Source organism: Macaca nemestrina, chromosome 2 (assembly GCF_043159975.1).
Source record: "Macaca nemestrina isolate mMacNem1 chromosome 2, mMacNem.hap1, whole genome shotgun sequence".
In the NCBI taxonomy this organism is placed as follows: domain Eukaryota; kingdom Metazoa; phylum Chordata; class Mammalia; order Primates; family Cercopithecidae; genus Macaca; species Macaca nemestrina.
Genome location: NC_092126.1, coordinates 148,670,836 through 148,698,690, shown reverse-complemented (window position 1 = coordinate 148,698,690; position 27,855 = coordinate 148,670,836). Strand labels below are relative to the sequence as shown.

The following is a 27,855-nucleotide window of genomic DNA, read 5'->3' as shown; positions in this document are numbered from 1 at the left end:
AAGTCAGGCTGGCTTGCAGCTCTCACCCCAAGCCTTTTTCCCCAGCTGGGGCTGAAGGCTGGGGAGGAGCTTCATGGGGGCTGGAAATAAATGGAGGGCTGGGCGGGACAGGGCAGTATTTCCAGGAGGCTGTGAGGGGGAGGTAAGGAGTTTGTTATTGTTTTGGGTTTGGGGATTTTTTTTTTTCTTTGCTCCTGGAGAGCAGGTTAGGTAGCTCTTGGCAGTTTTGCTAGGGATAAGAAGTGGGTGAGGCTGAGGCAAGCAGAATCCTCCTGCCTCAGCCTCCCATGTAGCTAGGACTAGAACTACTGTAGTGCTAAGTGGGGAAGAGGGCTTTCTGCCTCTGTGGGGCCTGGTCTAATTTTGTGAGTGGTCTAAGAAGACTTTCCTTTTAAAGAGTGGAAAGCAATGAAACTGAGTCTTCAAGGCTGCAAAAGTTTCGCCCTGGATCAGAGAAAGGCACTACAGGTGGAGGGAACTATCTGTGCAAAGGGTTGGGGCCTTCAAGAGCTGGAGCACAGAGGTTTAAGAGAAAAAGTGGTGACAGATGAGCCCAGGGCTATCTGCTTAGACCTGTGATCTAATACGGATGCCAGGAGCCACATGGCAACGTGGCTATTTAAATTTAAATTAGTTAAAATTCAATAAAGTAAAAAATACAGCTCCTGTGCCGGGTGCAGTGGCTCATGCCTGTAATCCCCACACTTTGGGAGGCTGAGGCAGGGAGATCACCTGAGATCAGGAGTTCAAGACCAACCTAGCCAACATGATGAATCCCAATCTCTACTAAAAATACAAAAAAAAAAAAAAAAAATTAGATGGGCGTGGTGGCAAATGCCTCTGTAATCCCAGCTACTGGGGAGGCTGAGGCAGGATAATTGCTTGAACCCAGGAGGTGAAGGTTGTAGTGAGCAAGATCGCCCCATATGCACTCCAGCCTGGGTGACAAGAGTGAAACTAAAAAAAAAAAAAAAAAAAATCCAGCTCCTGAATCACACGTTATGTTTCAAATATTCAATAGCCACGTGGGGCTGGTAGCAATGGTATTGGAGAGTATGTACAAGGCATGCCTCTATCATCACAGAATGTTCTTTTGGCCCATGGGAAGCCTCAGGAAGGGGTTCGGATTGCTCAAGGACCCATGGGAGAGAGCAGGCTTTGACTGGGCTGCCTGCCTGTGAGGTCTCTGGACTAGAGGTGAGGGAACGGTCCCCAGAAGTGTGAGGTGGTGTGACTCACCTCCTGCCAGCGTAAAGTGGACTCTGTCCCCAAGGACAGGAAAATATCGGGCAAGGCTTCTTCAGCCCTGACTTGGGATATCTGCTCAGTGTGACCAAAGCCAGGGGCTGAGAAACATGGAGTGAGTGGGACTGGGGCAGGAGCAGTAGCTGCTGAGTGAGGCTGAGCCTGAGCACCCAGTGGGGAGAGGGGTGGGGTCTCCAGCTTGGTCTTGGTTGGCATGCCTGGGACCGGACAGGAGAAGGGCTGGGGGAGGTATGTGTGAGTTGGGATAGAAGAGGGAGGAGGGTTGCTGAAGAGGGGTTGGGTTGCACCATGCCTAACAATGAGAGAGATAGGAACCCTCTCATCTCACACTGATGAGTTGTTTCTGCCTCTTTCCCAGGTCCAACACAGTCCAGCTGACAAGGATGGAATACGCCATGAAGTCCCTTAGCCTTCTCTACCCCAAGTCCCTTTCCAGGTGAGGAAAGCCATGGGCAGAATGGAAAGGGAGCCACCTATGAGCTGTAAGCCAGAACTTCTCAAACTTTAGTGGGTATATAGGTCACAGGGGACCTTGTTCAAGTGCAGATTCTGATTCAGGAGGTCTGGAGTGGGACCTGAGATTCTGCACTGCCAAGAAGTCCCTGGGTGATATTAATGCTGCTGCCTACACTACCACCACACCGTGCATAGAAAGGAGTAGACACTATGCTTGGTGCTTTTACTCCTGATCTCATGTAAGCCTCACAACAACTTTGGGAAGTGGGGGTTATTATACCAAATTAATAGGTGAGAGAACTGAGACACATAGTGGGTGCTCTCAATCACCCAGCAAATCCATGAGGGAGCCAAAATTCTAAATTGGGACTGCCTGACTGTAAAATCCAGGTCCTTTCCATTCCTTTGGTTCTAAATTGAGTGCTTCAGTTAAAAAAATACCTTATATTGACTTCGGGTTTCCCCCACTTCATCCAACTTTACAGGTGAGGAGAGTGAAGCCAAGAGAGAGGTGGTAATTGGGGGAACGTGAGATGGGTCTTTTATTACTTTGCTACTTACTCCTCATGGTCTGAGAACCAGCATATCAACATCACTTGGGAACTTGTGAAACATTTGGAATCTCAGGCCTCACCCAGGTCTACTCAATCAGAATCTGCATTTGAACAGATGCCCTGGTGACTTATATGCCCTTCAAAGTTTGAGATGCACTGCTCTAACAGGCTTTTTTTCTTTTTCTTTTTCTTTTTTTTAAGTCAAGGTCTCACTCCGTTGCCCAGAATGGAGTGCAGTGGTGCCATCATAGCTCACTACAACCTCTGCTGCCTCCCAGGGTTCAAGCAATTCTTGTGTCCCAGCCTACAGAGCTGTGATTACAGGCATATGCCACCACGCTGGCTAATCTTTGTATTTTTAGTAGAGATGGGGTTTCACCATGTTAGCCAGGGTGGTCTTGAACTCCTGACTTCAAGTGATCTGCCCACCTCAGCCTTCCAAAGTATGGGATTACAGGCATGAGCCACCGTGCCTGGCCTCTAGCAGGCTTTTGAGTAAGACTAGAGCAGGATTAGCAGGCGATGGGGGCTTGACTGATCATGAGCCTGGTCTGGAGGGGTGGGGAGGTGGCTCCCCTGTGTGGTGGGCAAGGGTTGGGCAAAGTGGGCGGCTCACCCTGATGCTTCAACTGCCCCCAGGCGCGTGTCAGTGCGTACCTCTGTGGTGACCCAGCAGCTGCTGTCGGAGCCCAGCCCCGAGGCCCCCAGGGCCCGGCCCTGCCGTGTAAGCACTGCAGATCGAAGCGTGAGGAAGGGCATCATGGCTTACAGTCTTGAGGACCTCCTCCTGAAGGTGAGAGTGCCCTGCATGTTGCACAGCCCAGCTGTAAGCTGAGATTCAGGGCTTAGAAGGTGGCAGTTTCCTTTCTGATACCTACCAGCACCTACATATGGTAATGCCCACCTGGACAGCGTCCAACTGATTAGCAATGGCTGATGTCTGTTTGGTAACGGCAGGTGGGCGGGGCAGTATGTTACCATCCTACACTATCAGTAGGTCAGTAGTATTTTCAGGGCACATTTTTCTTGCTGGAAAATCTCTTGCTTCCCACTTCCATTTGTTTTTTTGTTTTGGTTTTTGTTTCTTTTTTTTTTTTGAGACGAAGTCTCGCTCTTGTCACCCAGGCTGGAGTGCAATGGCGCAATCTCGGCTCACTGCAACCTCTGCCTCCCAGGATCAAGCGATTCTCCTGCCTCAGCCTCCCGAGTAGCTGGGACGACCGGCACACACCACCACACCCAGCTAATTTTTTGTACTTTAGTAGAGACAGGGTTTCACCGTGTTGCCCAGGCTAGTCTCGAACTCCTGAGCTCAGGCAATCCACCCACCTCGGCCTCCCAAAGTGTTGGGATTACAGGCGTGAGCTACCACGCCCAGCCTGAGATGGAGTCTTGCTATGTCACCCAAGTTGTAGTGCAGTGGCATGATCTCGACTCACTGAAGCCTCCGCCTCCAAGGTTCAAGTGATTCTCATGCCTCAGCCTCCCAAGAAGCTGGGACTATAGGCATGTACCACCACGCCCAGTTAATTTTTTGTATTTTTAGTAGAGACGGTGTTTCGTCATGTTGACCAGGCTGGTCTCAAACTCCCAACCTCAGGAAATCCACCTGCCTCTGCCTCCCAAAGTGCTAGGATTACAGGCATGAGCCACCACGCCCGTCCTCAGTGATCATCTCTATAGGGGTGGGACCTGCAATCCCAGGTGCCTGGTACAGGTCAAATGTTTGGATTAGGCTTTCAAGTACTAGGTTCTATTTAACATACATAAATCATAGCTCACCTCTTTATTCTAAGTTTCCTCCCCTATTTCTGTGTATTAGTTCTATTCTTCCGGGGAGCAAATTTCCCCTCCTTTGTAAGGCTTCTGGCTGTGCAGACTACATTTCTTGTGCTTTCGATCAAAAGGACCTGTTCATACTCTAGTCTGGACTTGGTGCTGCTTTTTTGCCCTGAGGCCTGGGCACCCCTGGCATCAAAATGTCCTTGTTATATATTGCTTCTTCTGGAGGAAGCAATTACAAACTAACAAAAGTTACACAGTACAAATACAATACAAAACTTTTCCTGAATCATTTAAGAGTAAGTTGCCAACTTGCTGCCTATTACTCTTGGATACTTCAATGTGCATTTTCTACAAACAAGGATATTCTCCTGTGTAGCCATCATACGACTATTACAATCAGGAAACAGTGTTACATTACTGTAATTGAATCCTGAGACTCAAGCATTGCCAGTTGTCCCAATAATATCCTTTGTAGTGAAAGGATCCAGGTCAGGATCAAGTGTTTATTTAATTGTATGGTTCTTTAGTTTCCTTTAGTCTGGAACAGTTTTTCAGTGTTTCCTTGACTTTCATGACCTTGACCATTTTGAAGATTGTGAGCCAGCTATTTTTGTTTACTGGCCCTTGGAACTATCCATTTCTTTCTTTCTTTTTTCTTTTTTTTGAGATGGAGTCTTGCTCTGTTGACCAGGCTGGAGTGCAGTGGTGCGATCTCGGCTCACTGCAAGCTCCACCTCCTGGGTTCCCACCATCCTCCTGCCTCAGCCTCCCGAGTAGCTGGGACTACAGGCACCTGCCACCACGCCTGGCTAATTTTTTTTTGTATTTTTAGTAGAGATGGGGTTTCACCATGTTAGCCAGGATGGTCTCGATCTCTTGACCTTGTGATCTGCCTGCCTCGGCCTCCCAAGGTGCTGGGATTACAGGCATGAGCCACTGCACCCGGCCCTATCCATTTCTTTAATTCAGGTTTACATCTTTGGCAGGAATATGATAAAAATAAGTTACAGGCCAGGCATAGTGGCTCACGCCTGTAATCCTAACACTTTGGGAGGCCGAGGCAGGAGGATTCCTTGAGCCCAGGAGTTCAAAACCAGCCTGGGCAACATGGTGAGACCCCATCTATACAAAAATAATGCAGGAATTAGCTGGACATGGTGGTGTGCACCTGTAGTTTCAGTTACTCAGGAGGCTGAGGCAGGATGATCGCTTGAGCCTAGGAATTTGAGGCTTCAGTAAACTGTGAATGCACCACTGCACTCCAGCCTATGTGACAGAGTGAGACCCTGTCTAAAAAAATTTTTTTAAAGATTGTCAGTGCAAAATTATATGCAATTTTTATCACCTTACTGTTCTGATTATTTGAATAAAGTGGTAGGTACAGTCAAGCTTCTCTATGTAACATTTTTCCCTCTGTTATTTATTTTCTAGGTCAGTACTTTGTACTAAGTAAACATTGAATTCTGCATCTGTCACTGTATTCACTTATTATTGTTATTATTATTATTATTTAGAGAAAGGGTCTCACTCCATTGCCCAGGCTAGGATGCAGTGGTGTGATGATGGCTCACTGCAGCCTCAAACTCCTAGGTTCAAGTGATCCTGCCACCTCAGCCTCCTGACTCACTAGGACTATAGATACACAACCTCACACCTAATTTTTAATTAAAAAAAAATAGCGATGGGGTCTAGCTATGTTTTGCAGCCTGGTCTCAAACTCCTGGCCTCAAGTGATCCTCCCACCTCGGCCTCCCAAAGTGCTGGGATTAGAGGCATGAGCCACTGCCCCTGGCCTATTTATTTATTTATATCAAAAGGGACACAGGTATTCCTATTTTAGTAGGATATATGAATGGCAACAGATTATTTATTGATGCTCAAGTTGTCCCAGACTTCTGTGTCTTTTTATCATGTCCCCATCATTCTTTGCATGCTTTTTTACTTTCTGGTGCTTTTTTTTTATCCTGTCCCCATCATTCTTTGCATGCTTTCTTACTTTCTGGTGCAGCAAGGTATTACAGGCTCATCTTGTATTTACCCTGCCCTAATTCTTGGCCATTTTTTTCTAAGGAGGTCTGTTTCATTTTAGTGGAGAATGGTATTCAGAAACCGAGATCAGGGAGCTAGGTATGTTCATTGCTATTGGTGTGTTGCTGAGCCCAGGCCCTTATTGAAAGATTTTTAAGTAGCAAAGTATGTTCCTTATAGAATCCAAGCAAGAAAAGTGAAGTGAGAATTCAATCATTCCAAAATAACCAATGATGTGGTTGTAAATGTCCTGAGGAGGCTATTCTTATTATGGACCATGTATTCTGCCAGGTGACTTGCAGTATTTCTTCTGATGAGAGCCTTAAGGTAGTTACCACTATTTCCATTCTCCAGAGGCAGAGGCCAAGTGCATCCACTGGGATTGAAAAATCCCAGCATTTTGGGAGGCTGAGGTGGGAGGATTCCTTGAGCACAGGACTTTGAGACCAGCCTCGGCCACAAAGCAGTACCCTGTCTCCACCTCCCCCCGCAAAAAAAAATTAGCTGGACAACCAGGGCACAAGCCTGTAATCTCAGCTACTTGGGAGGCTAAAGTGGAAGGATCATTGAGCCCAGGAGGTTGAGGCTGCAGTGAGCTGTGATTATACCACTGCATTCCAACCTGGGTTAAAGAGCAAAGCCTTCTCTCCAAAAAAAAAAAAAAAAAAAATTAAACATAGAGTTAATGTATGACTCAGCAATTCTACTCCTAGGTATATGCCCAGGAGAATTGAAAACCTGTGTTCATATAAAAACGTGTACACAAAAACTCATAGCAGCATTATTCATAACAGTCAAAAAGAAACAATCCAAGTGTTCATCCATTGATAAATAGATTTTAAAATCTGGTATATCTATATAGTAGAATATTATTAGCCAAAAAAAAAAAAAAATGAATCATGTCTAGGCATGATAGCACATACCTGTAATCCCAGCACTTTGGGAGGCCAAGGTAGGAGGATCCCTTGAGGCCAGGAGTTTGAGACCAGTCTGAGCAACATAGCCAGACACCATCTTTAAAAAAACATAAAAATTAGGCAGGTGTAATGCATGCGCCTGTAGTCCCTGCTACTCGGGAGGCTGAGGCAGGAGGATTGCTTGTGCCCAAGAGTTGGAGGCTGCAATGAGCTACAATTATGTCACATGCTCTCTACTTACACTTATGATATGCTTACGATTACTGCATTCCAGCCTAGTAAACACTGCACTATTAGATAGTGGTGATTGCTGCACAACTTTGTGAATATACTAAAAAACCCTGAATTGTATACTTTTAGAGGGTAACTTTTAGAGTATGTAAACTATATCACAATTAAAAATTATATGTGACTTATATTTTATTGGACAATATTATTCTAGACTATGAACCCTGAAGTCAGGAACCAAGAGGTACCATGATAAAGTCTCTGGGTAGTGATTACACAGCAGAGGGCTTGGGCTCCAGTTCCACCTCATAGACCCCAGCCCACTAGTTCTGGGATGGCAGAAGCATCACTGACCTTATTCCCCAGGTCCGGGACACTCTGATGCTGGCAGACAAGCCCTTCTTTCTGGTGCTGGAGGAAGATGGCACAACTGTAGAGACAGAAGAGTACTTCCAAGCCCTGGCAGGGGATATAGTGTTCATGGTCCTCCAGAAGGGGCAGAAATGGCAGCCTCCATCAGAACAGGTGAGGTTCCACCTGTCGGGGGAGAAAATCAGGACCCTGGGAGATGTCTTCAAGGGGTGCTAACCATTTGCTTGTCTCAATGCAGGGGACGAGGCACCCACAGTCCCTCTCCCATAAGCCTGCCAAGAAGATTGATGTGGCCCGTGTAACCTTTGACCTGTACAAGCTGAACCCACAGGACTTCATTGGCTGCCTGAATGTGAAGGCAACATTTTATGATACGTACTCCCTTTCCTACGATCTGCACTGCTGTGGGGCCAAACGCATCGTGAAGTGAGTGAAGTGGGATTTCCTGGGGACAGGGTGGGTATGGGCAATGGGAGAGCCCCTGTCTGTTCACATGGACTCAGCCTTCTCAGCGCCTGGGTCTGGCATTAGTGCTGACAAAGCATAGCCTGTATCAGACAACATGGAGCCTGATGGGCTGTTGAAGTGCTGCTGTGGACGACACTGGCGTGTGCCCAAGGGTGCATGTGTTCCTCCTGGTGGAACTTGGATGCATTTTGCTTTTATGACTACTTTCCACTCTAGAAACTACACTTTTTTTTTTTTATTGAAATAGGGAGTTTTCCTAAGTAGTCTTCTAGTCAATTTTTTAAAAATGAACATGTGTTGGCCAGGTGTGGTGGCTCACACCTGTAATCCCAGCGCTTTGGGAGGCCAAGGTGGGTGGATCACTTGAGGTCAGGAGTTTAAGACCAGCCTGGCCAACATGGCAAAACCTAGTCTAGACAAAAATACAAAAATTAGCTGGACATTGTGGTGCATGCCTGTAATTCCAACTACTCAGGAGGCTGAAGCAGGAGAATTGCTTGAACCTGGGAGGTGGAGGTTGCAGTGAGCCAAGATTCCGCCACTGCACTCCAGCCTGGGCAAAAGAGCAAGACTCTCTCGGACAAAAAAAAAAAAAAAGCATGTGTCAAAGATTTAATTGAATTCATTAATTAATGAGAGAAGTAGCAAGAAGTTACAATCAGTTCAAAGGAGAATTCAAAATCTCACACATATATAGGTCCAGCAAGAATGATGAGATAGGCTGGGTGCGGTGGCTCTCACCAGGAATCCCAGCATTTTGGGAGGTCAAGGCGGGAGGATCTGTTGCGCCCAGGAATATGAGACCAGCTTGGGCAACATAGTGAGACCCAGTCTCTACCACATGCGTGTGTGCGTGCGCATGCACACGCATGCGCGCACACACACACACACACACACAAAATGCTGGCAGTGGTAGTATCTCCCTATAATCCCAGCTAGGTGGGAGGATTGCTTGAGCCCAGGAGTTTGAGGCTGCAGTGAGAAATGACCATACCACTGTGTACTCCAGCCTGGGCAACAGCATGACACCTTGTCTCTAAAAAGAAGAAAAAAAGAGATAAATGTATACATACAAAATTGGATTTTTCCCCCGTGCGAATGGGAGGGATGAAATAATCTTCCCTCCATAGGACAGAATTATAATTTGCAAGTCTTATGGACCAGAGTCATTTGTACTATACAATGAACTTTTCTTAAAACTTATTTTTGAAAGTCTAACCAAATGTCTCAGGAAGCATGAGAATATGTGAGGTTAGAACCCGCTCCCACTTCCCCATTTCCCCTACTTTCCAAACATCCAACTCCATGTTAATTGCTTTATGCTATTTCAGCCTTATGACCCTGGGTGGCAGATGCAATCCCATTTTACCCATGAGGGAGTTGAAACTCAAAGCTAGAGCAGTTTGCTAAAGTTCACCCAGCTAACAAGACTGGATTAGGACTTAGGCATGCCTAATTCAGTTTCTGTTCTCAGTGCATGCTCATGCCAGGCATGGGTGTCTTCATGTCCAGCACTCTGAACATCAGTTAGACTGCAGGTGACTTGGAAAGGCCTCAGAGTCTAGAACAGAGTGTCTCAAGGGACAGAGCCATGTTATGGAGATTAATCTGGTCCAAAGTAGTAGTAGAAAAATAGAAAGCCTTATGAAATGAGCTGGAGTTTCGCATGAGAAAGTAGGGAGGTTCTGGGCATCTCAGTTAAGGTGGAATTGCAGGTCCTCGCCCTAATCCTGACCTCATCTGCAGCATCTGTTCCTGTTTGCACATCACTCTAGAATTGATGAAGTGCTTTTAGTGCTACCACCTCAGTGGTATTCAAATGTTATTAATGAAGAAAACAAACATAATGAAACCAATCCCTTCCAGGCCAGCATGGGAATATGGGGATGCAGGGAGGGGGTACACTCTTGTTTTTTATTTATTATTTATACATTTATTTATTTATTTTTGAGAAGGAGACTCACTCTGTCACCCAGGCTGGAGTGCAGTGGTACAATCTCAGCTCACTACAACCTCTGTCCCCTGGGTTCAAGCAATTCTCATGCCTCAGCCTCCTGAGTAACTGAGATTACAGGTGTCTGCCACCACGCCTGGCTGTTTGTATTTTTTAGTAGAGACAGGGTTTCACCATGTTGGCCAGGCTGGTCTCAAACTCCTGACCTCAAATGATCCACCCGCCTCGGCCACCTAAAGTGATAGGATTACAGGCATGTGCTACTGCGCCCAGCCTCATGTTTTTTGTTTGTTTGTTTTTAAATATAGAATCTTGCTCTATCACCCAGGCAGGAGTGCAGTGGTGCCATCTCGGCTCACTGCAACCTCCACCTCCTGGGTTCAAGCAATTCTCTTGCCTCAGGCTCTGCAGTAGCTGGGATTACAAGCACCCACCACTATGCCTGGCTAATTTTTGTATTTTTAGTAGAGACAGAGATTCGCCATGTTGGCCATGCTGGTCTCAAACTCCTGACCTCAGGTGACCCACCCTCCATGGCCTCCCAAAGTGCTAGAATTACAGGCATGAGCACCATGCCCAGCCTACTTTGTGGTTTTGACTTGCATGCCCTCTCATTCCCCCCAGGGAAGCTCTCCGCTGGGCCCTCTTCAGCATGCAGGCCACGGGCCACGTGATGCTTGGCACCTCCTGTTACCTGCAGCAGCTCCTTGATGCTACGGAGGAAGGGCAGCCCCCCAAGGGCAAGGCCTCATCCCTCATCCCGACCTGTCTGAGGATACTTCAGTGAAAGCCCAAGTCCTTGGAAGCTTTCCCCAGTGAAGGACTAGACTAGGGGCCCCACGCTTAACTGGTAGTGCCCACAAGCCTGGCAGCTGTAGAGCTGCTAACCTCCCCACACCTCCTTCACCGTGTAGGACCTGAGTGAGGAGGAGGGGCTGGAAACCTGGGGTGGGATGGCCAAAGGAGAACCTCAGGCTCCTGGCCTGGCCCAGCTCCTTCCTGCCCAAGGCAGCTTAGCCCACCCAGACTGGTCCTGAAGTCTGCCCCTCAGCAATCCGGCCTCACAGGTTGCACTTTCATGGTGCTCTCTACCTTCTGGCCCCCATCCCAGAACATTCCTGAGTGAATTCTCAAGCACATCAGCATGTGATATTAGGGAGTTTGCAATAAATTACTGAGGCTGATGTTTCTTCTTTGCCTGTGTTCTTTGGGGGCAGGGTTCTATCTGGAAGGTTGGAGGGGGCTAAAGGAAGAGAAAAATCTATTGTCAAAGCATTCTCTTTAATGTAGGATTACAGAAAATAGCACTTTTGCCGGGCGCGGTGGCTCAAGTCTGTAATCCCAGCACTTTGGGAGGCCGAGACGGGCAGATCACGAGGTCAGGAGATCGAGACCATTCTGGCTAACCCGGTGAAACCCCGTCTCTAGTAAAAAATTAAAAAAAATAGCCGGGCGAGGTGGTGAGCGTCTGTAGTCCCAGCTACTCGGGAGGCTGAGGCAGGAGAATGGCGTGAACCCGGGAGGCGGAGCTTGCAGTGAGCAGAGATCTGGCCACTGCACTCCAGCCTGGGCGACAGAGCGAGACTCCATCTCAAAAAAAAAAAAAAAAAAAAAAAAAAGAAAATAGCACTTTTTCTACCAAAGGAGAAAAAAAAAAAAAAGAGCTGGGCACAGTGACAGGTGCCTGCTGTCCTAGCTACTCAGCAGACTGGGGTGGGTCTTTTTTAAAGACCCCAGTCTCTTTAAATAAACAAAATTGCAGTTGATTTTGAAACTAAAGTCAGCTGAATTTGAGGCTTGAGCTGACTATGTAATTGATGCCATATGTAACAATTTCCTAATTAAATTCACCTATAAGAAGAGCTTCAATTAAGCAGGTGGGATTAAGTCACTCTTCTAATTTCTCAGTGTCCCATTTTATAATAACCATTTAAGTGATTAGGTGTAAAAGTACTACTCAAGCTGTAAGGCATTTCTCCATCAATGCCCATCCTAACTTGCCAGACAGCTTATCTTTGATGTTCAGGACTTTCAACCTCGGGATTTCAAAGTGGGCTCATAGGTAGCCCCAAAGAGCAGGAGCTTCTCATCAGTGTGAGCTGGCATTTTCCAATATTGGACGACTCAAGACAAGCATGAAAGGCTGAATTTAGACTGGGCATAGTGGCTCATGCCTGTAATCCCAGCACTTTGGGAGGCTGAGCCAGGTGGATTACCTGAGGTCAGGAGTTCGAGACCAGCCTGACTAATGTGGTGAAACCCGGTTTCTACTAAAAACAAAAAAATTAGCTGGGCGTCGTGGCAGGTGCCTGTTATCACAGCTACTCAGGAGGCTGAGGCAGTAGAATTGCTTGAACCCAGGAGGCGGAGGTTGTGGTAAGCCAAGATCGTGCCACTGTACTACAGCCTGGGTGACAGAGCAAGACTCCGTCGCAGGGGGAAAAAAAAAAAAGGCTGAACTTGTAGAATTTGTAGGTGACTGTTTTATTTAGTCTGTGACTGAAAGATTTAAAAACCTGGCCAGGTGCAGTGGCTCATGCCTGATATCCCGGCACTTTGGGAGGCCAAGGCAGGAGTATCGCTTGAGGCCAGGAGTTCAAGAGCAGCCTGGGCAAGATAGCCAGACCCTGTCTTTATACTAGATAATAAAAAAAAATCAGCAGAGCGTGGTGGCTGTAGAGGCGGGAGGTTCACTTGAGCCCAGGAGGTCGCGGCTGCAGTGAGCTATAATTGTGCCACTGCACTCCAACCTGAGCAACAGAGTGAGAGCCTGTCTCTGGGGAAAAAAAAAAGGATTCAAAAACTCTATCATGGCCAGGCACAGTGGTTCACGCCTGTAATCTCAGCACTTTGGGAGTCCAAGGCAGGTGGATCACAAGGTCAGGCATTTGAGACCAGCCTGGCCAACATGGCCAAATCCCGTCTTTACTAAAAATACAAAAAATTGGCCGGGCATGGTGCTGGCACCTGTAATCTCAGCTACTTGGGAGGCTGAGGCAGGAGAATTGCTTGAACCTGGGAATTGCAAGTTGCCGTGAGCAGAGATTGTGCCATTGCACTCTAGCCTGGACGACAGAGCAAGACTCAGTCTCAAAATAAAATAAAATAAAAACGAAAAACAAAACAAAACCTATCGTTTCACGACTTTTACTATAAATCCTATTTGGATTTAGTAAACACTAAGGCAAAGGCCTGTATTACCAAAGCTGGTCTGGGAGCTATTTCTGGCAGCAGACCTGAACCCTGCACCCTGTGGGCAAAGACTCTGAAGCTCGCTGAAGAGGGGCTGCTATTCCGGGCTCTCCTGCTCTTTTGCAGTTATGGCTGGAGGCTGGCCCGGTGCCAGGCTGGCTCCATGTGGTGTGCCGTCTGGCAGGGAGGCCTGATGTTTGTATGATCACAGAAGCTATCCCAGTCCACCCTTGCTGAAGCGGTGGCAGGGCCTACCTGCTCCTCCTGTAAAGTGCTCAGTAACAGAGTTGGAGTGGGGGTGGGAGGCTCGGTATTTGTCCCAAGCTTCCCTCCTGAGATCTGGGGTTTGACAAGTAAATCTTGAGCAACTGCCCACAGTCTCTTGGCATTGAGCCCAGGGAAAACAAGGTTCTTCCTCTTCTTCCAGGAGCTCGGAGGCTAATGGAGTCAAAGCAGCTGTGGTCAGTGAATAGGAAAGGGCAGCCTTTGATGAGGCTGGGAGCTGGGGAGGGAAGATTCCAAACAGCAAAGGAGCTTGAGCTTTGGTAGGGCCTGCCCGTCCTAGAGGGGGAACGGACTTTCCTGGGCCCCGCACAGCCAGGAATAGCTGTCTTCAAGGTGTGCTGTGTCCCAGCCCCTCCAGCTCAGCCTTTTCATTTGTTCAAGCTGGTGCTCGGGAGTGCACAGGATGCCTTTCAGAAGAATTCTAAATCCCGGGGGGGCTGTGATGGCACAGTCACATGTCTGAGCCCAAAACAAGAGAACCACTTGTGTTTTTGCCACACTGCTTGCCAGCGATGCCCATAATTTTGCACATAATTTTTTTTTTTGAGACGGAGGCTTGCTCTGTCGCCTGGGCTGGAGTGCAGTGGCACAATCTTGGCTCATCGCAAGCTCCGCCTCCTGGGTTCACGCCATTCTCCTGCCTCAACCTCCTGAGTAGCTGGGACTACAGGCGCCCGCCACCATGCCCAGCTAATTTTTTTGTATTTTTAGCAGAAACCGGGTTTCCCCGTGTTAGCCAGGATGGTCTTGATCTCCTGACCTCGTGATCCACCCGCCTCGGCCTCCCAAAGTGCTGGGATTACAGGCATGAGCCACCGCACCCGGTCTTTGTGCACATAATTTTTTATTTGTTTGTTTGTTTATTTTCTTTTGAGACAGAGTCTCGCTCTTGTCACCTAGGCCCGAGTGCAGTGGCACGATCTCAGCTCACTGCAACCTCCGCCTCCCAGGTTCAAGTGATTCTCCTGCCTCAGCCTCCTGAGTAGCTGGGATTACAGGCACCTGCCACCATGCCCTGCTAATTTTTTGTATTTTTAGTAGAGATGGGGTTTCACTATGTTGGTCAGGCTGGTCTTGTATTTGTGTGTACTTTCAGAAACACAGAAGGATGTAAATATAACTAAGAAATAGACACCCATCAGAGGCCAGGCATGTTGGCTCATACCTGTAATCCTAGCACTTTGGGAGGTCTAGGCGGGTGGATTGCCTGAGATCAGGAGTTAGAGACCAGCCTGACCAACATGGAGAAACATGGAGAAATCCTGTCTCTACTGAAAATACAAAATTAGCCGGGCCTGGTGGCGCATGCCTGTAATCCCAGCTACTCGGGAGGCTGAGGCAGGAGAATCACTTGAATCCGGGAGGCAGAAGTTGAGGTGAGCTGAGATCGTGCCATTGCACTCCAGCCTGGGCAGTAAAAGCGAAACTCTGTCTCAAAAAAAAAAAAAAAAAAAAAAAAAAAGAAGGCGAAATAGACATCCATCACATACACATATGCTTATTCTAGTCACACTGTCCTTTACTTTCCTCTTTTGATTTAATATATTCTGGAGATCAATTCACATGAGCTCCTATAGAACTATGCATTCTTCCCTCAATGGTTCCATGATACAGACGTGCTAGAGCTGAGTTAGCCACTCCTCTGATGGATTTAGATTTATTGACAGTATTTTGCTAATGCAAACCATGAATCAAAAGTTATAGTGCTCTTAGCAAATAAAACAATACAGAGATTGCATGGAACTTCTTTACAGTTGTCATTGTAGGTTGGAACTGTTTATTCTTTGCCTTTTTCCGACATCACATCTTGTTTCTCTTTGTTGCTTTTCCCCTCCTCCTCTGCCCACATCCCCCTACACACCTGTTCCTCCTGGTGAATTTCATTAGCTCTTCACCACCCATCAATCAGACCCCTGCTGGGAGCTTTCCCAGACTGCACCGCTATTCCTGGCTTTTCTCTCTCTGCACCTCCGCAGCAGCATTTTGCAAGACAGTTTGTGATGCTGTAGCCTAACTGACGCTTAGCCTAACTCTGACAATTCAGTGACCTTCTCGCATTGATCAGGAGTTCAAGACCAGCCTGGCCAACATGGCGAAACCCTATCTCTACTAAAAATACAAAAATTAGCTGGGTGTGGTGGGGCACACCTGTAATCCCAGCTACGTGGGAGGCTGAGGCAGAAGAATCACTTAAACCTGGGAGGTGGAGGTTGCAGTGAGCCAAGATCACGCCACTGCACTCTAGCCTAGGCGACACAGCAAGACTTCGTCTCCAAAACAAAACAAAACAAAACAAAAATCACATTGTACTCCATATACACAATTATTATTTTTTATTATTTAAAAAATTTTTAAAATCACAGGAATTGTAAATGATCCAAATACTCCAAATAAAAAACAGATTTTCAAACTGGATAAAAAAGCAGGATGCAAGGTATATGCTATCTACAAGAAATACATTTTAAATATAAAGACAAATATAGGTTAAAAGTAATAGGGGCCGGGCGCGGTGGCTCAAGCCTGTAATCCCAGCACTTTGGGAGGCCGAGACGGGTGGATCACGAGGTCAGGAGATCGAGACCATCCTGGCTAACACCGTGAAACCCCGTCTCTACTAAAAAAATACAAAAAACTAGCCGGGCGAGGTGGCGGGCGCCTGTAGTCCCAGCTACTCGGGAGGCTGAGGCAGGAGAATGGCGTAAACCCGGGAGGCGGAGCTTGCAGTGAGCTGAAATCCGGCCACTGCACTCCAGCCTGGGTGACAGAGCGAGACTCCGTCTCAAAAAATAAATAAATAAATAAATAAATAAAAGTAATAGGATAAAAAAAGATATACTATGTTAACACTAGTCAAAAGAAAGTACAAATGGCTGTATCAGTATCAAAGAAGACTTCAAAGTAGAGGATATTACCAGGGGTAAAGAAAAGTCATTTCATAATGGTAAAGGTGTCCATTAATCAGGAGTACATAATTTTAAATGTTTATACATCTAATAATAGAGTTTCAAAATACATGAAGAAAAACTGATAGAACGGTAAGGAGAAACATATACATCTACGATTATAGACAGAGATTTCAAAACTCCTTTGTCAATAATTGATAGACCAGGTAGGCAGAAAATTAGTAAGGATATGGTAGAGTTGTACAGTGCGAACCAAATACACCTGATTGTCATTTCTGGAACACTATACCTCACCAGGTGCAGTGGCTCACGACACCTGTAATCCTAGCACTTTGGGAGGCCGAGGCGGGCAAATCACCTGAGGTTGGAAGTTTGAGACCAGCCTGACCAACATGAAGAAATCCCATCTCTACTAAAAATACAAAAATTAGCTGGGCACGGTGTCACATGCCTGTAATCCCAGCTACTCGGGAGGCTGAGGCAGGAGAATCGTTTGAACCAGGAAGGTTGAGGTTGCAGTGAGTGAGATATCGCCACTGGATTCCAGCCTGGGCAACAAGAGTGAAACTCTGTCTCAGAAAAAAAAAAAAAGGGCCGGGCGCAGTGGCTCACGCCTGTAATCCCAGCACTCTGGGAGGCTGAGATGGGCAGATCACGAGGTCAGGAGATCAAGACCATCCTGGCTAACACAGTGAAACCCTGTCTCTACTAGAAATACAAAAAAAATTAGCCGGGTGTGGGGGCGGGCGCCTGTAGTCCCAGCGACTCGGGAGGCTGTGGCAGGAGAGTGGCGTGAACTCAGTAGGCAGAGCTTGCAGTAAGCCAAGATTGCACCACTGCACTCTGGGCGACAGAGCGAGACTCCGTCTCAAAAAAAAAAAAAAAAAAGAAAGAACACCACTATACCCAATAATAAGACAATACACATTCCTCTCAAGTGTACATGGAATATTTACCAAAATAGACCATATCCTTGGCCATACACAAGTCTCAATAAATTCAGAAGGACTCAAACCAATCAAAGCATATTCTCTGACCATAAAGAATTAAATTAGAATCAATATCTCAAATTAAATTATTGAAAAAATGTTGTCTCAAGGTAATAGAGAAAAATATGGAAGGAAACATATAAAATTGTATTAATATTAGTGACTTCATGGAGATAAAAATGATGAAACGTTGGAGACAGCACCGTAAGGATATTAAATACATTTTTGTGCTGTTTTACTAGTTATAATAAACATGTATTCCTTTTGAAATTTAGACAAAACATAGGATTTATGTGTGTGTGTATATATATATATATATTTATTTATTTTTGAGATGGAGTCTTGCTCTATCACCCAGGCTTGGAGTGCAGTGATGAGATCTCGGCTCACTGCAACCTCCACATCCCAGATTTAAGCAATTCTCCTGCCTCAGCCTTCCGAGTAGCTGGGACAGGTATGTGCCACCGCGCCTGGCTAATTTTTGTGTTTTCAGTGGAAATAGGGTTTCACCATGTTGGCTAGGCTGGTCTTGAACTCCTGACCTCACGTGATCCACCACCCACCTCAGCCTCCCAAAGTGCTGGGATTACAGTCATGAGCCACTGCACCTGACCCTCAAATACTTAAAAATAAATTTCCCCTTTCCATTTCAGGTGACCTCAGGCATCTTCTGTATCAAAAAATCATATTAACCCTGAATAAAACAATCAAATACTGTAATTTATTTAATAACTCCTCTATTACTGGACATTTAGGTTGTTTTCCATGAAGGCTACAATGAACAAATAGGTCCTCCTTAAATGGCAATCCTCAGCTTTCCTAAAAATCCATCTCCTCACGGCTTGCATGTGGAAAACAAGCTCCAATTTATATTTTTTTAACTCACTAATCTATGCCTCCCATAATCTAATTCCTTGAGAGCAGAGGTCTGCTTTAAAATGGTTTTTGTGGCCGGGCGCCGTGGCTCAAGCCTGTAATCCCAGCACTTTGGGAGGCCGAGACGGGTGGATCACGAGGTCAGGAGATCGAGACCATCCTGGCGAACACCGTGAAACCCCGTCTCTACTAAAAAATACAAAAAACTAGCCGGGCGAGGTGGCCGGCGCCTGTAGTCCCAGCTACTCGGGAGGCTGAGGCAGGAGAATGGCGTAAACCTGGGAGGCGGAGCTTGCAGTGAGCTGAGATCCGGCCACTGCACTCCAGCCTGGGTGACAGAGCGAGACTCCGCCTCAAAAAAAAAAAAATAATAAATAAATAAATAAAATGGTTTTTGCGTGCTCGCTTCGCAGCACACATACTAAAATTGGAAGGGTACAGAGATTAGCATGGCCCCTGTGCAAGGATACTTGTAATTTTGCAAAGCTTGCAGTGAGCCAAGATCACGCCACCACACTCCAGCCTGGGTGACAGAGCCAGCCTCCATCTCAAAAAATAAATACATAAATAAAATAAAATAAAATGGCTTTTGCCACATAGGCACTTTACCTGTTACAGCAATTTAAATTGACAAAATATTTGATCTTTTACCTTTGTCTCAAAATCCTAGAGGGCTCACTTTAATCCATATCCAATATATTAAGAAATACGTGATTCGTAAGTAGTCCTTTTTTTTTCTTTTGAAACAGAGTCTTGCTCTGTCTCCCAGGCTGGAGTGCGGTGGTGCAACCTCTGCCTCCCAGGTTCAAGCGATTCTCCTGCCTCAGCCTCCTGAGTAGCTGGATATGGGCGTCCACGAGCACGCTCGGCTGAATTTTTTTTTTTTTTTTCGAGACGGAGTCTCGCTCTGTCATCCAGGCTGGAATGCAGTGACCAGATCTCAGCTCACTGCAAGCTCCGCCTCCTGGGTTCACGCCATTCTCCTGCCTCAGCCTCCCGAGTAGCTGGGACTACAGGCGCCTGCCACCTCGCCCAGCTAGTTTTTTTTTTTTTTTTTTTTTGTATTTTTTAGTAGAGACGGGGTTTCACCGTGTTAGCCAGGATGGTCTCGATCTCCTGACCTCGTGATCCGCCCATCTCAGCCTCCCAAAGTGCTGGGATTACAGGCTTGAGCCACTGCGCCCGGCTGGCTGATTTTTGTATTTTTAATAGAGACAGGGTTTCACCATGTTGGCCAGGATGGTCTCAAACTCCTGACCTCTGGTGATCCGCCCACATCAGCCTCCCAAAGTGCTGGGATTACAGGCGTGAGCCACCGTGCCAGGCCTTTGTAAGCACTTTTTAAGTAGTAATCATTAACTACAAACACAGAATCTTGTAGGTTAATGAATTCTCTCTTTTTAAGAGACGAATTGGCCAGGCACGGTGGCACAAGCCTGTAATCCCAGCACTTTGGGAGGCTGAGGTGGGCAGATCATGAGGTCAGGAGATCGAGACCATCCTGGCTAACACGGCAAAACCCCGTCTCTACAAAAAATACAAAAAATTAGCCGGCCGTGGTGCCGGGGGCCTGTAGTCCCAGCTACTCGGGAGGCTGAGCCAGGAGAATGGTGAGAACCCAGGAGGTGGAGCTTGCAGTGAGCCGAGATCCCACCACTGCACTCCAGCCTGGGCGACAGAGCGAGACTCCAGCCTGGGCGACAGAGCGAGGCTCCGTCTCAAAAACAAAAAAGAAAAAAGAGAGATGGATCACAAGGTCAGGAATTTCAGACCAGCCTGGCCAAAACAGTGAAACCCCGTTTCTACTAAAAAAATACAAAAAATTAGCTGGGCCTAGTGGCAGGTGCCTGTAATCCTAGCTATTTAGGAGGTTGAGGCAGGGGAATCGCTTGATCCTGGGAGGCGGAGGTTGCAGTGAGCCGAGATTGTGCCACTGCACTCCAGCCCGGGCAACAGTGCAAGACTCCGTATGAAAAAAAAAAAAAAAAAGAGAGAGAGAGCTCTGTCACCCAGGCTGGAGTGCAGTGGGATGAGCACAGCTCACTGCAGCCCTCAAACTCCTAGGCTCAAGTGATCCTCCCGCCTCAGCCTCCCCACTAGCTGGGACTACAGGTGCATATCACCACGTTCAGCTAATTTTCCTATTTTATTTTTTGTAGAGATGGTGTCATGCTTTGTTGCCCAGGCTGGTCTCAAACTCCTGGGCTCAAGACATTTTCTCACTTCAGCCTCCCAAAGTGTTGAGATTACAGATATGAGTCACTGTGTCCAGCCTAACAACAACATTTTTTAATGAGATCTGTTTTTCTGATTATAAAAGTAAAACACGAAGCCAAGTGCGGTGGCTCTTGCCTGTAATCCCAGTACCTTAGGAGGCTGAGGCAGGAGGATTGTTTGAGCCCAGGAATTTGAGAGTAGCCTGTGCAACATGGCGAGACTGCAGCCTGCAAAAATAAATAGGTAAATAAGCTGGGCATAGTGGCACATGCCTATAGTCCTAGCACTTGGGAGGCTAAGGTGAGAAAATTGCTTGAGCCTAGCAGGTCGAGGCTGCAGTGAGCCATGATTGTGCCACTGCACTCCACAATGGGCAACAGAGTGACAGATCCTATCTCAAAAATAAATTAAAAAAAGTAAAACATGCCCAGTGTGAAACTTTGTACAATACCAAAAAACATAAAGAAGTGTATGCATATTTATATTTTTCCTTTTAATATGGCAAAAATATTTATATATATGTATATATATGTGTGTATATATGTGTGTGTGTGTATATAAATATATTATATATATATGTATGATGGAGTTTTGCTCTTGTTGCCCAGGCTGGAGTGCAATGGCGTGATCTCGGCTCACTGCAACCTCTGCCTCCCGGATTCAAGCCATTCTCCTGCTTCAGCCTCCCAAGTAGCTGGGATTACAGGCACCCGCCACCACGCCCACCTAATTTATGTGTTTTTAGTAGAGATGGGGTTTCACCACGTTGGCCAGACAGCTCATGAACTCCTGACCTCAGCTGATCTGCCCACCTCGGCCTCCCAAAGGGCTGGGATTACAGGTGTGAACCACCAAACCCGGCATATATATAATATATATAATATATATTATATATATTATATATATTCATAGTCTTTTAAAATTTAATAATATTTATTTTCCAATGTCATTGTTTACAAGTATCATAGCAGCAGCTTTCTTTATTTCTTTTTTTGTTCATTCACCTAGAAATCGTCAAAAATTGCCATTGCCAACCGGGCAGCTCATGTCTACAATGCCAGCACTTTGGGAGGCTGAGGTAGGAGGACTACTTGAGCTCAGGAGTTTCAGACCAGCCTCGGTAACATGGCAAAACCCCATCTCTACAAACAATACAAAAATTAGCTGAGCATTGTGGCACACACCTATGGTCCCACCTACTAGGGAGACTGAGTTGGGGGAATTGCTTGAGCCCAGCAGGAGGTCGACGCTGCAGTGAGCTGTGATCACACCAATGCACTCCAGCCTGGGCAACAAAGTGAGACCCTGTCTCAAAAAAAAAAAAAAAAAGAAAAGAAAAGAAATTACCATTGCCAGCCATATTTCAAGTCGTCATGGTGAGGTATTGGGAATAGTTCTCAATTAGCATTGTGCCTTGGATAGACCTCATTGGCTATGATACTGCCACTGCAGAGCTGCAACTTTCAATGTGTTACTTCAGACAGAAATAAATACAGGTTGGAAATTAGCAGGAAGTGCTTATATCTTACCAAAAGTCCTAGAACTTTCTGCTAAATGGATGACTCAGTTAGGAAAGACTGTAAAAAGAGAAACCTATAATTACCTAAAGAACCAAATATAAAATGAATGCTAGAGTAAGTAATTAATAAATATCAAAACTGTAAGCTAAATTCCCATTCTGACCTCTATAACCCTCATGAAGAGTTCTAACCCTTGATTTTCATAAAGTGTCTACAAGTGGTTGGCGATTCATCTGTGAGGTTCCAAAGTGCATTCAAAGTAAATTTCTTTTTCTTTTTTTTTTTTTTTTAATTCTTTTTTTTGAGACAGAGTCTCGCTCTGTCACCCAGGCTGGAGTGCAGTGGCCGGATCTCAGTTCACTGCAAGCTCCGCCTCCCGGGTTCACGCCATTCTCCTGCCTTAGCCTCCCGAGTAGCTGGGACTACAGACGCCCGCCACCTCGCCCGGCTAGTTTTTTTTTTGTATTTTTTAGTAGAGATGGGGTTTCACCGTGTTAGCCAGGATGGTCTCGATCTCCTGACCTCGTTATCCGCCTGTCTCGGCCTCCCAAAGTGCTGGGATTACAGGCTTGAGCCACCACGCCCGGCCCAAAGTAAATTTCAACATAGTGTCCACTGAATTTTGATTGGTTTTCTGCTTCAGTATTTGAAGAAGTTGCTGTAAAAAGAAGACAGAATTAAGTTTTCATTTTTGAACTGTTATTACAATTTGTGGCTATTAATAACCACAAGTCCATGAGGATTAGTCTCATGGCTGAAAGCATTTCCTGTAAAGGTACCTATAAATATAACAAACAGCCCCTTGGACTGAACTTTTCTTCAAGAAAAAAGTACAGGATCTTCATAAATACTTCTGTATTATTCTGATCATACCTACAATGTAATCACCCATAAATAACACTTAAAGGCAAAATGATTAAAACTTGAGTCAACTATCTTACCTGTTCAGTCACAGCATATACTTATTTTAGATTCTAGAATTAAAAAGGCAAAGGAAGAGAAGGGCAAATGAAGCTAACACTTATTAAGGATTAGCAAATTATATTCTATATTGTAGTACTGTTATTCCCATTTCTCAGGAGAGAAAATTGAGTCTGAGAAATATTAACTAATTTAATCATAGTCAATTTAGTCAGAGAAAGTAAGAATGGGAAGATCTAATCTATCCAACTCCAATTTTTCATTAAGAAAAAAAAGAAAGGAAAAACTACATACAATGACAAGAGAATTAAAGTCTATATTGACTAAAAATAATAGCCCCTCCCTCCTTAGCCTTCCCCCAGGGCAGATCCTGCAGTGCCTCTGTCTCGCTTTTTCTTATTTTTCCCCCTTCCCCCTTCCCTTTTTATTTCCTTTTCCCCCTTTTCTCTTTCAAAAAACAAGAAGATAATAGCTTTGAAATTCCAGTTGTAAATTAGTTTTATCATAGTTTTACCCTAAAAAAATTTATGTTTGAAAAGTAACTGGTTTTAAAACTACATAAGGCATCCATAATTCCATTTTTATATTATACTTTCGGAGGTACAAAAGGAAACTCTACTAAAACAGATATAAGAAAACATTAATAAACATATTACTAAAGGTTATACATAATTCAGTAAAAAAATGTGAAGAAACACAAACATGTAGGTACAGTTAGGTAAGTTAACAGCATAGTAGCTAAGAGTGTGGCACTAGAAGAAAGCTACCTGAGCTTAAATATAATCTCTGCATCTGACTAATTGTACAACCTCATTTACCAGTTTAATTCTTTGTTTCCTCATCTATAGATTGCAGGTGGTAATTAAGAGCAGAAAAAAAAATCTAGCTATAATAATAATCATCCCTACTACTACTAATTACTTCTTTCAGCTTGATTACCTCCCAAAGCATATGAGTAGATTTCCTTAAAAATCTTTGAATATACCGGCTGGGCACAGTGGCTCACGCCTGTAATCCCAGCACTTTGGGAGGCTGAGGTGGGCGGATCATGAGGTCAGGAGATCGAAACCATCCTTGCTGACACGGTGAAACCCCGTCTCTACTAAAAATACAAAAAAAAATTAGCCAGGCGTGGTGGCGGGCGCCTGTAGTCCCAGCTTCCAGGGAGGCTGAGGCAGGAGAATGGTGTGAACCCGGGAGGCGGCGGAGCTTGCAGTGAGCGGAGATTGCGCCACTGCATTCCAGCCTGGGTGACAGAGCGAGACTCCGTCTCAAAAAAAAAAAAAAAAAAGAAGTCATTTTTAAAAACTGTCACCCCTGAAAATAGTAAAAATAAACAAAATAAGCATATTTTTCTACTTATATATATTTAGTATTAGGTACTTAGCATATACTACCTCAATTAATCATTTTTCTTTTCTTATCTTTTTTTTTTTTTTGACATGGGATCACTGTCACTCAGGCTGGAGTGCAGTGACACAATTATAGTTCACTGCAGACTCGAACTCCCAAGCACAAGTGATGCTCTTGCTTCAACCTCCTGAGTAGCTGAGACTACAGATGTGTGCCACCATGCACGGTTAATTTTTTTTTTTTTTTTTTTTGGGTAGAGCCAGAATCTCACTATGTTGACCATACTGGTCTCAAACTCCTGGCTTTAGGTGATCCTCCCACCTCAGCCTCCCAAAGTGCTGGGATTACAAACATGAGCTTTTTTTTCTTTTCATTTAGTCTTCGTAATAACTCTATTAAGTACTTTTTATCACCCCTAAGAAAACTGTGATTTGCCCAAAATACATGATAAGAGACAGAATTGAGACTAAATCCAGATATGTCAACTTCAGAATTCCTACTCTTTCCATTATTCCAAAACAGCCTTCTCTCTTTATACATTATTTTTATTCCTATCTCCATTATTATACTTTTTAGATTTTGTTACAACCATATCTATGTAGCTATTTTTTCTTTCTTTTTTTTTTTTTTTGAGACGGAGTCTTGTTCTGTCACCCAGGCTGGAGTGCAGTGGCCGGATCTCAGCTCACTGCAGCCTCCGCCTCCCGGGTTCACGCCATTCTCCTGCCTCAGCCTCCCGAGTAGCTGGGACTACAGGCGCCCGCCACCTCGCCCGGCTAGTTTTTTGTATTTTTTAGTAGAGACGGGGTTTCACCGTGTTAGCCAGGATGGTCTCGATCTCCTGACCTTGTGATCCGCCCGCCTCGGCCTCCCAAAGTGCTGGGATTACAGGCTTGAGCCACCGCACCCGGCCTGTAGCTATTTTTTCTATTGTACTGTTTGTTATGGGTAGAATTTACAGATATAATTCTGTGTGGATTATAATTACATAATTATAATTCAGTGTGAATTCCCTAACATCTAGTAAGACAGCAAGTATCATTTCATTTGATATCATGGATATGCTATACATATTTATCAAATGAATAGCTTACTTTCTCATTACATATATAATTTGTAAGTCATGGAAAAATGGAGTCTCTTATTTGACTTTTCCATGTAGTGTTACTATTCGAACACCTCATGCCAGGATTTTAACAGGCATGTTGAAATATACTTTTTGCCTGTAAGTCTTCCCTAAGACATTTTTTATATCTACTCCCTTTGAAGCTTTTTAAACTTTTCATTGTTTACTGGTCTTATTTCCTCAACTGATTATAAGCAAGCAAAATCGTGTATCAGATATTTAAATTATCTGTTTTTCCAAAGCATACAGCACAACCTTATGCTTATAATAGTCTCTACATTTGCTATGTAAATAACAAAAATTACAGAGTTTTAGAATTCTTTTTTTTTTTTTTTTTTTTTTTTGAGACAGGGTCTTACTCTGTCACCCACGCTGGAGTGCAGTGGCGTCATTATGGCTAACTGCAACCTTGACCACTTGGACTTAGGCGATTCTTCCACCTCCACCTCCTAAGTAGCTGGGACCACAGACATGTGCTACTATGCCTGGCTAATTTTTAAATTATTTGTATAGATGGGGTCTCACTGTATTTCTCAGGCTGGTCTCAAACTCCTGGGCTCAAGCAATCCTCCTGCCTTGACCTTCTAATGTGCTGGGATTATAGGCATAACCACTGTGCCTGGACTTAGACAGGATCTTAATACTTATGGGCCGGGCGCGGTGGCTCAAGCCTGTAATCCCAGCACTTTGGGAGGCCGAGATGGGCGGATCACGAGGTCAGGAGATCGAGACCATCCTGGCTAACACGGTGAAACCCCGTCTCTACTAAAAAATACAAAAAACTAGCTGGGCGTGGTGGCGGGCGCCTGTAGTCCCAGCTACACGGGAAGCTGAGGCAGGAGAATGGCGTGAACCCGGGAGGCGGAGCTTGCAGTGAGCTGAGATCTGGCCACTGCACTCCAGCCCGGGCGACAGAGCAAGACTCCGTCTCAAAAAAAAAAAAAATACTTATGTAGACCCCAATGGTTCAAGTAATTTTCCCAAATTCACAAAGTGAGTTGACAAGCTAGATCCTAGGTCATCTAACTCTGAGTTCAGGGCTTTTTCCATCTCTTTTTCCGAGTTCAGGGCTTTACTTCTATCTAGGAGTAAAGCTACATACATGAAAAGAAATAAATACACTTCCTTAGAAGTAACAAAAAAATTTTTTTGTTTTTTGTTTGGAGAAAGGGTCTCACTCTGTCATCCAGGCTGGAGTGCAGTGACACGATCATGGCTCACTGCAGCCCTGACCTCCTGGGCTCAAGTGATCCTCCCATATATTGCCCAGACTGTTCTTGAACCCCTGGCCTCAAGTGATCTCCTGCCTTGGCCTCCCAAAGTGCTGGGATTGCAGGCATGAGTCACCACATGCCTGGTCACAAAAAGTTTTTATTAAAATAGAAAATGTTAGAAAATATATAATACTGCCTGAAAACAATAAACGTGAACGTCTAGTGGCCTGCATGGAGATTATAAAATGAAGAGCTGAGTACCAAGCTGTGAGATTTGTTCTGTAGAAAGCTACAAGCAAGTGCCAGGCACGGTGGCTCACGCCTGTAATCCCAGCACTTTGGGAGGCTGAGGCGAGCGGATCACAAGGTCAGGAGATCAAGACCATCCTGGCTAACACGGTGAAACCCCGTCTCTACTAAAAATACAAAAAATTAGCTAGGTGTGGTGGTGGGCGCCTGCAGTCCTAGCTACTCGGGAGGCTGAGGCAGGAGAATGGCGTGAACCTGGGAAGCGGAGCTTGCAGTGAGCTGAGATCGTGCCACTGCACTCCAGCCTGGGTGACAGAGCGAGACTCCGTCTCAAAAAAAGAAAAAAGAAAAGAAAGCTACAAGCAAGTAAAAAACAAATTCAATGTCCAAGAACTCACTAATGTGATTGACTCTAGAGGTCAGACTAAAATCTAGGATTAACTTGGAATTCTGCTATATATCTACGTGTATCTATCTATCTATCTATCTATCTATCTATCTATCTATCTATCTATATCTATTTATTTATTTTGTGAGACAGGGTCTCGCTCTGTCACTCAGGCCGGAGTGCAGTGGCATGATCTCGGCTCACTGCAAGCTCTGTCTCCCAGGTTCACGCCATTCTGCCTCAGATTCCTAAGTAGCTGGGACTACAGGCGCCCGCCACCAAGTCTGGCTAATTTTTTTATATTTTTAGTAGAGATGGGGTTTCACCATGTTAGCCAGGATGGTCTTGATCTCCTGACCTCATGATCCGCCCACCTTGGCCTCCCAAAGTGCTGGGATTACAGGCGTGAGCCACCACACCCTGCCTAAAAGCAAATTTTTTCGATAGCATCATATTAGAATGCCCTTGTGATGGAATTTTATATCATGTTGCTTAAGGTTGACATCCTTTCTTCCCTCTTCTTCAAAGTGCCATGAGATGAAACTAGTATTTTACACATTCAGTTTACTGTGTAATTCATCATATACATTTAAT

At 45.3% G+C, this 27,855-nt stretch overlaps 1 protein-coding gene, 1 non-coding gene and 1 pseudogene across 5 annotated transcripts; 2 read left to right on the top strand and 1 right to left on the bottom strand.

Moving 5' to 3' along the window:
• The first annotated feature begins 111 nt into the window (after positions 1 to 111).
• On the top strand, positions 112 to 11,212 carry LOC105477674 (cell death inducing DFFA like effector c). Of its 4 annotated transcripts, none has more exons than XM_011734300.3 (6): positions 112 to 142; positions 1,625 to 1,702; positions 2,916 to 3,069; positions 7,601 to 7,759; positions 7,845 to 8,032; positions 10,653 to 11,212. In XM_011734300.3, exons 2-6 carry the CDS (start codon positions 1,650 to 1,652, stop codon positions 10,813 to 10,815), a joined length of 717 nt encoding a protein of 238 aa, XP_011732602.2. In that variant the 5' UTR covers positions 112 to 142; positions 1,625 to 1,649; the 3' UTR covers positions 10,816 to 11,212. The 4 variants fall into 4 exon arrangements, with proteins under 4 accessions (XP_011732602.2, XP_011732604.2, XP_011732601.2 ...); XM_011734302.3 differs by lacking the exon at positions 112 to 142 and adding an exon at positions 1,082 to 1,197; XM_011734299.3 differs by lacking the exon at positions 112 to 142 and adding an exon at positions 1,295 to 1,360.
• Positions 11,213 to 18,671: 7,459 nt separating this feature from the next.
• LOC112425930 (U6 spliceosomal RNA) lies at positions 18,672 to 18,771 on the top strand (annotated as a pseudogene).
• Positions 18,772 to 21,798: 3,027 nt separating this feature from the next.
• On the bottom strand, positions 21,799 to 21,946 carry LOC112429366 (U4 spliceosomal RNA). Its single transcript, XR_003021559.2, has one exon. It is a non-coding gene; the product is annotated as a U4 spliceosomal RNA (small nuclear RNA).
• Positions 21,947 to 27,855: the final 5,909 nt, after the last annotated feature.